This window comes from Cotesia typhae, unplaced genomic scaffold (genome assembly GCF_013202065.1).
Source record: "Cotesia typhae breed Kobodo isofemale line unplaced genomic scaffold, CoteBio_Ctyphae scaffold_13, whole genome shotgun sequence".
Lineage (NCBI taxonomy): Eukaryota > Metazoa > Arthropoda > Insecta > Hymenoptera > Braconidae > Cotesia > Cotesia typhae.
In genome coordinates this window covers 18,851,633-18,860,322 of record NW_027423774.1, presented here as the reverse complement: position 1 = coordinate 18,860,322, position 8,690 = coordinate 18,851,633, and the positions used below count along the sequence as shown (strand labels likewise).

At 31.4% G+C, this 8,690-nt stretch overlaps 1 protein-coding gene across 2 annotated transcripts; it reads left to right on the top strand.

Moving 5' to 3' along the window:
• The first annotated feature begins 61 nt into the window (after nucleotides 1-61).
• LOC141534313 (phospholipid-transporting ATPase VD) lies at nucleotides 62-8,181 on the top strand. Of its 2 annotated transcripts, none has more exons than XM_074253596.1 (11): nucleotides 62-268; nucleotides 392-559; nucleotides 1,462-2,061; nucleotides 2,238-2,423; nucleotides 3,065-3,325; nucleotides 3,776-4,051; nucleotides 4,150-6,601; nucleotides 6,677-6,928; nucleotides 7,029-7,133; nucleotides 7,215-7,402; nucleotides 7,481-8,181. In XM_074253596.1, exons 3-11 carry the CDS (start codon nucleotides 1,472-1,474, stop codon nucleotides 7,737-7,739), a joined length of 4,569 nt encoding a protein of 1,522 aa, XP_074109697.1. In that variant the 5' UTR covers nucleotides 62-268; nucleotides 392-559; nucleotides 1,462-1,471; the 3' UTR covers nucleotides 7,740-8,181. The 2 variants fall into 2 exon arrangements, with proteins under 2 accessions (XP_074109697.1, XP_074109696.1); XM_074253595.1 differs by having other exon boundaries at nucleotides 392-866.
• The last annotated feature ends 509 nt before the right edge of the window (nucleotides 8,182-8,690 follow it).

Genomic DNA, 8,690 nt, shown 5'->3' with positions numbered 1-8,690 from the left:
GCATCTGTGTCAGTGTCATGTGACATTGGCAACTCAATTGAATGTATATGAGTAATGGATTACCATAGTAGTGGGTGTGTACTACAAGGATGTGATGCTTTTTTAAATATTGTTTATTGTAGTATGAGTTGAACCACATTAGTTCAGTGATGACAGTGGTGAGTGCAACGTGTGAACCCGATCTGTCAGGACATATCAAACAAGTAACCACTGCGATTCGCTGTATTCATTTTCCCTTTTATTTTTTTTTTTTTATTTTTTTTTCCTGGTAAGTGTAGACAGAGTAATATCTTGCAACAATTGATAACCACAAACTTTGTTAATTATTGTTATGATAAGATGTTGTTTTATTTTTTGTAAATATAAATATTATTGTATTGTACTTCTACAGACGTTGCAATTCAAGACCTGCAGATGATGATGATAATGATGATGATGATGATATGAGGTGGTGATGAAAGAAAAGCTTTTAAAAAACGTTATCAGTCATTTGTGAGCAATATTATGACTAATATGTCTTTTTAGTTACTACAGCCGTGAAGATATATTAAATTTACAAGTATAGAAATAAGTTTTAATTATTTTAATTGAACAATATTGACTATTGGAGGTTTATTTTTATTAGCAAAGTGGAATGCATTTTATTAGTGGACACAACTGTTGCGTCAATATCTTTATTGACGAAGAGCATATCGTTTATTTTATATGTTCAATATTTTATATTAATTAACTCAGCAATTAGTGGGTGTTATTAATTTATTTATTTGATAAAAGAGTCTAAGTTTTACGATTTATTATAATTGTCCAAATAACAGTAAGAATCGATAAAAGGACCACGTGGAGGTAGAGCAAGTTCACGAAAAAATGTAAATAAAATTTTAATCATTTTAAAAATAATTTACAATGTAAACAAATTTATCATTTCTTCGAGACATTAAACACTTATATAAATAAAAAATAATAAATATTAAGAAAATGTTTTTTTTTTTTTTTTTTTTTTATTCTTCAAGTAAAGTCCATTAAAACTATTAAAGAAATAATTATTTTTTTTTTAGCCATTAAATTAATTAATTTAAAATTTTTATAGCTTTGTTCTATTCGTTTTCTGTGTAGCTGAGCGATAAGAGACCGTTTTAAAGGATTTTGATTTTTTTTAATTCTTTATCAGAGTTTAGTCTAGTACAATAACTTTTAAACACTTGAAATTTATTTCAACAAAAAGTCTGTATCAGTATTGAAATCGTGATGTAGTAAAAAAAAAAATAAAAAATAAAAAACGACTACTGAAAAAAGGTCAAGGAAAATAATACAGCCCCATTTCTAATTAATGAATGCTCTATAAATTATAACACGATTGTATTAAATATAATTGTTATTCTTAAAAGTTAAAAATGAAATATGATCGTAGAATAAATAATGTCACCATACTTATTAAATTTTTTTTATTTATTTTTTATTTAGATGTACAAGTATGTCCGAAAGCAGGATGAAGGCAGAGTACGAGGAGGTAGAAAAGACAGAAGAGGGTTCACTGTACGTGTTCCCCGAGGAGACGAGTCGTGTACCCGCATTAAATCCACCAGCAACGAGGCTACCCGCAATAATGACGTCAACTCTGTCATGGGTAAAGGACGTTGTCGATTCGGAAGAAAGTGGCGATCTGGTAAAAGGCCGACGTTACGCACCGTCACTGGTGCTAAGAACCCATGCCAGGTCAGCAAGCCACGCTGGAGTTTTAGCGCCTTCGGCAACAGCTTGCCAACAATCAATGAATCTATCGGGTCCATTGCCAAATATACCAGTGACCTCATCAGTAACGGGAGCAATGCGCCCGTCGGCTCTAAAGAAACCCGGGCATCAGAGAGCATTCTCACAGGGTCAAGTAGTTGATATTAAAAATCAGTCCTCGGAGGTGACGGGGCACAGTAGAGTTGGCTCGAAAACAGACTTTATATTGCCTCCGGGACATCGCGATGAACCAAGATCAGCATCAATTGGGGTCGGTGGCAATGCTGCTACTAAGACACCATCTTTTCGGGGTCACGCTCGACAAGCTTCTAGGTATGTGTCAGTTAGCTATTCATTTATATTCATGAGCCACAACACTGAGATAATAAATTCATATTAAATGCTGATAACTTTTTATTTTAATATACTATTGTTATGATTTTTTTTTTTTTTTTTCCATAATTATTTCTTCTTTTAGTTCTGATATTTTACTAATTTTACTTTTTCAGATCAGAGTCTATTTATACGATAAGACGATCCGCTGCTCCACCTTTATGGAGGCGAATATGTGCCCATTGTTTTGGTTCTTTTAATTCACAAGAAGAATCCCGACTGAGAACTATTGTGCCTAATCACCTTGTACCAGTAAAAACGCCATTAGATCAGCATCCTAATGGTGCTCGTGTCGATAATAGGTAATTTATGTATATCATTTCATATTCTATATTTATTATAAAATATTCACAGATTATATATTATAATACGTTACATTTTTTATTATTATTATACCTCATGCGTGATCCACTTTAATAGTTATCGCACAAATTGCTGGTGATAAAGAAAAATGAGCCGTGATGTACTAACACCGTTTAGCTTATAGATGACGTATGTCATGTTAACATTTAGAAATAAAACACTCAACCTTAACATTGACGTTTAAAATAATGTAACAAAGGCTAAAAGTTTTTTTTTTTTTTTCTTTTTTTATTTAATTTATTTTTGTTTGTTGTAGTAAAAAAATCAATTCTTATTTTACGTGAATCCACTTGTCGATATTTACTTTGAATAATTAAACAATAAAGTTCTTTAAGTAATCTATTCAATAGTTAGTAGTTAGTCAACTGACGGGTTGTTAAATAGTTTATTTAAGAACCAGGAAAAATGTATAAGGTCATAGAATTCGATTTTTACACTCCCACATTAAAGAGCTATCTACGGAACGGACGGAAAGGGAAAGATCAAATAGACCACGAGCAATTACATTTATTTGTTTTCTAATAATTAATTTCAATCAACTTTAATTATTATTTATTAAAAATCAATATTTTGTTTACAGGGTACGAACTACAAAGTATACATTGCTATCTTTCTTGCCACGCAATCTACTGGAACAATTCCATCGGGTTGCTAATTTGTACTTCATTTTTATTGTATTATTAAACTGGGTACCGGCTATCAATGCATTTGGAAAAGAAATAGCCATGATTCCAGTTTTATTTGTTTTGGGTGTCACGGCAGTGAAAGACTTTTTTGAAGACCGTCGGAGATTAGCCAGCGATCGACGAGTTAACAACTCAATGTGTCGGGTATACCTTAGGTAAGTAGGCGTATTATTCACTATATTATTATATATTATATACTGTTATTATTGACGCGGGTATAGAATACAATATATAGCGTGCAATAAAATTTAATCAAGTTCAGAAATTTCTTAAGACCCGTATACTCACAAGTGGTGACCTTTATTGATTTTATATACAAGCAATAATTATTTATTAGATTTACTATTGGCTGTATTTTTATCGGTAAATTTCATCTCCACGTACTTTTTTTTTTTTTTCTACTTGTTGTACAAGTGTATTAAATGATACTTTGTATTTGTGAGACATCAATACTTATATGCATGAATAAAAATAAATCAATGATAATCTGGTGCAATAATCATTGTTTAAATTACGAAAACATTTTGGAACAATATTATTATTATTTTTTTTTTTTTTTTAATGAAGATATTATTTAAACATAATAAAAAATTTTTTTTTTTCAGTGAAGTTGACCGATATGCCAAGGTTGCCTGGAAAGACATCAAAGTAGGAGATATTGTGCATCTGTCAAACAATGAAGTTGTACCAGCAGATATTCTCTTACTTAGAAGCAGTGATCCTCAAGGATTTGCGTTTTTGGACACTTGTAATCTTGACGGTGAGACAAATCTTAAGCAACGTCAAGTAGTCCGCGGCTTTTTAAATCACCAAAATTCATTCCAACCTTCGAAATTTCGCTCCGTAATTGAAATTGACGCACCGACGACTAAAATTTATCGGTATGATAAATTGACTGCTTAAAAAATTCATATTATTTTTTTTTTTATATTATCGATTGATTATTGATAAAATTAATAGAGGAATATTTTTTATGTAGATTTTATGGGGCAGTGGTACATCCTGATGGCACTAGAGTGTCAGTCACAACAGAAAATCTATTATTACGAGAATGTTTGTTAAAAAATACAGACTACGTTGAAGGTATTGTCGTTTATGCAGGTCATGAGACTAAAGCAATGCTGAACAACGGAGGACCGAGATACAAACGATCGCGACTAGAAAGAAAAATGAATACAGACATCGTATGGTGTGTTGTAATTCTTTTGCTCTTATGTGTCATCGGAGCAGTTGGCTGTCGAGTTTGGCTATCAATAATCAGTAGTGACGTAGCTTCAACAATGTCAATACCGTTTTTATCAATATCTCGGAGTTCTATTTTTGAAGGAATTATATCTTTTGGTACTTTTATTATTATATTACAAGTAATGATACCTTTAAGTTTGTACGTAACAATGGAAATGGCTAAAGTCGGTCAAGTTTATCATATCGGACATGATGTCGGGCTATTTGATGAAGAAACCCAACAAAAAACTGAATGCCGTGCTTTAAATATAACTGAAGAATTAGGACAAATTCAATATGTATTTTCAGATAAAACAGGAACCCTTACGGAAAATAAAATGATATTTCGACGTTGTACAATAGGTGACGGGTATGATTATCACCATGATGGTGAGGATGAAAATATTTTAGTGTGTACTCGTTTAAAAGAAGATTTATTGATTGGAAACACCCGTCATCGGCTTCAAGAATTTTTAATTCTTCTTGCTATCTGCAATACGGTTGTGGTAAATACAATACCACATCATGATTCAATGAATTCAAATGGAACAGTTGATGAAGAGCCCGGTGAGTCTGACGAAGTATCACCGATGAAATACAATAGATTAAAAAGATTAGAAATATTAAATACAACCGCGCCGTCTTCATCATCATTAACTTCACAACTACCAACATCATCACAACCGCAGACGCCTTTATCGACGATGATACCATTGTCGGCGCTGCCTCTATCTACCTCATTCAATGATTTTAGTCATGATAATGCAACAGTAGCAACAACAACACCAGCTACAACAATATCTACATCATCATTGAGATTTGAAAGGCCTTTGTCTTTAAATGTATCCAACAAAATATTCCGACGTAAATTATTGAACATTGCAACAATATCCGGAATGCTTTTACGTAAACACTCACCTATAGATGAAGAAGTTAAATATGATAGTAATAATTCGCTATCGAATACCGATGCTCAAACAATTTATGGCTATCAAGCAGATTTACAACCACGTATTTACGAGGCTGAAAGTCCTGATGAATTAGCGCTCGTTCATGCAGCCAAAGCTTACAATATTAAATTAATAAACAGAACGTGTAAGAGCGTTGTTATATCACTGCCAAATAAATCAACACTTACGTATGAAATCTTGCAAATATTACCATTTGATTCAACCAGAAAATGTATGTCTATTGTTGTACGTCATCCTATTACCAATGAAATATTATTATACACCAAGGGAGCTGATTCAACGGTATTGTCATCACTAGCTGAAGGTATTGAAGCAAATGACGATGAATCATCGGCAAGTATTGTTAAAATACGACAACAATTATATACGTACGGTCGTCAAGGTTTAAGAACCCTTGCGATGGGTAAACGATTGCTCACTGAAAGTGAATTCGATTTGTGGAAACAGAAATACGTTGAAGCTGAATTATCAGCGAGTGAGAATCGTGAAAAAAAAATACGTGAGTGTTATTCACTTTTGGAGTCTAATTTAAAACTAGTTGGTGCTACAGGCATTGAAGATAAACTCCAAGAAGGTGTACCTGAGGCAATAGCAACTCTTATAAGTGCAGGAATTGTCGTCTGGGTATTGACTGGTGATAAACCAGAAACAGCAGTAAATATTGCATACTCAGCGAGACTTTTTACCCCGTCAATGCAATTGCTGAGACTTCACGCAAGATCTAAAACAATAACAGAAACCTTAATACGTAGTTTTTTGGAAGCCATTCATATGAGCGAAGATGATTTAACTAATTTACCAGAGCAGCAACAAAAACGTGCTCTGGTGGTCGACGGAAAAACTCTGACGTTTATTTTAGATCCTAGATCAGGACTCACGGCTCCGTTTTTGGAGCTTACGCAATTCTGTTCCAGTGTGCTGGCTTGTCGCGCTACACCTCTGCAGAAAGCTTATATAGTTAAAATTGTTAAGGAAAAACTGTCTGTTAGGACATTAGCGATAGGTGACGGTGCCAATGATGTGAGTATGATCCAAACAGCAGATGTTGGTGTCGGAATATCGGGAAGAGAAGGAACACAAGCCGTGATGGCTTCTGATTTTGCCATTGCGAGATTTCCTATGCTCGCGCGATTACTTCTTTTACACGGACACTGGTGTTACGACAGACTTGCACGAATGATCCTTTATTTTTTTTACAAAAATGCAATGTTTGTCTTTCTTATTTTCTGGTATCAAGTACGTATAATATTAATTAATTTTTATATATAATTATTATTAATTAAATTTATAAATTACTATTTATTTAAATAGATGTACTGTGCCTTCTCCGGTGCAGTAATGATTGATCAAGTGTACCTGATGCTGTATAATTTATTATTTACCTCACTGCCTCCGTTGGCGATTGGAGTTTACGACAGAATAGCTCCTGCGAATATTTTATTATCATACCCAGAGCTTTACGCTCGAGGAAGACTTGGACTTATATATAAATCTTATTCATTTTGGTATACAACCGCCGATGCACTTTATCAGAGTATTGTTATCTTCTTTGTAGCGGAAGCGGTAAATTTTTTTATTTCAATATCTTATTTTTTATTTGTACATACTTATGCTATAAGTAATTAATGATTATCATTTTTTTATTTTTTTTTATTACAAATAGGCTTATTATGACTCTGAAGTGGATATCTGGGAGTTTGGATTAACAATAACTACCTCTTGCATAATTGTTATGCTTATTCAAGCGTCCTTAGAATTCAAATCTTGGGTAAATATTTTTTTTTTTTATTTATTTTTAATCCCTCTTTTTTTTATTAGAATTAATTAATTTATTATTTATTTATTTCAGACAATCATACATGTCGCCACAATCGTAGGTTCTTTCGGAATATTTTTCGGATTTGCTCTTATATACAATATTGCCTTTAAAAATCTAATGGGCTTACCTGGCTCATATTGGATAATGCCAAAAGCTCTTACACGTCACACGTATTGGTTAACAGTGATACTTACTTCAGTACTTGCTATTTTACCAAGGTAATTATTTTTTTTTTTTTTTTTTTTTTTAATTAACTTTAAAATATTTTAATTTTTTACTCATTTTTTTAAAATTAGGTTTCTGTACATAATATTAAAAAATACAATCGCTCCGGACATGATACTTCAAGCAAAGCTTCAATCTAAAATGAAGCATGATATCACAACGACTACAACAATGCTTACATCGGCTACAATGACTACTCAGAGTAATCACAGTCGTCTGTCGGATGCGAACGGTATACTTGCGAGTGGTTCACGTTCTTCGCAAAATACAACTCTAAAATCCGAAGTTAGACCGGAAATAAATAATCCACTAACCACTATTGTTGCATAGATTAATTTAAGGGGTCAAGTAAATCATTTTTAACCTTTATTGGCACTTATTTAATTATTAAAATAATATTTATATTTAATTATTTTTAATCTTTTAATTGTAAAGCATCGACCAATTATAATTATAAGACTTTTAGAACGCTAAAAAAATTTTGTTAGATATAATTAACAAATTAATTGGTGCTAAATTATTTTATAAAAAAATTTTATTTAGCATTCTAAAGAAATCAAATAATTAATTTTATTATTTATCTATTAAATTTGTTAAATACTTATAAAGAGCGTCTATGATTTTCAATTAGATAGTGTATGTACAAAAAAAATGCGAATGATAATTTCGCGTTAAGACGTAATAGTAAGTAAGACCTAGATGATTTGTACGGAAGAAAAGTGCTAAGATTATTTTTAATAAATCTATTTATTTTTTTTTTTTTTTTCTATTACTAATATTATTCTTAAAATCACAAATCATTTTTTACACGCGATCATTTTATTCTCATCAATATCATAATTGTGTAATCAATGAATATTATATTAAAAAGATAGAAAAAAAAAAAAAAAAATGATGATAATAATAAGTAAAAAGTGGCCTTGTTATTGTGGTCTACAATTAATTGCATTTATTGGCTGTGACTATTGTTATACGGAAGGGACCAAGTATTTTAATAAATAAATACAATCTTAATAATATAATATCAAATGGACACATTTGTACAGTGTTGTAGATGTAGAAGAATATACATATATGTGTTCGAGCCAAAAGTGGGATTAATAAAAATGCTTAATTAATTACTACAAGTAGAAAATATGTACACTGCATAATTATTAAATATTAATGAAAATCAACGACTTATTAAATAAATATCTCTTTTATTTACTGTTAAATATATGTATCTATTCTTTTGTAAAGCATTAATATATTTGTACATTCAATGATACATTAAATAGCAAA

Excerpts from the sequence above, each read along its gene's own strand:
- LOC141534313 (XM_074253596.1), top strand. The coding sequence starts at position 1,472 with ATGTCCGAAAGCAGGATGAAGGCAGAGTACGAGGAGGTAGAAAAGACA. Across the intron at positions 2,062-2,237 it reads CACGCTCGACAAGCTTCTAG|ATCAGAGTCTATTTATACGA; the intron begins GTATGTGTCAGT and ends TTACTTTTTCAG. Across the intron at positions 6,602-6,676 it reads TTCTTATTTTCTGGTATCAA|ATGTACTGTGCCTTCTCCGG; the intron begins GTACGTATAATA and ends TTATTTAAATAG.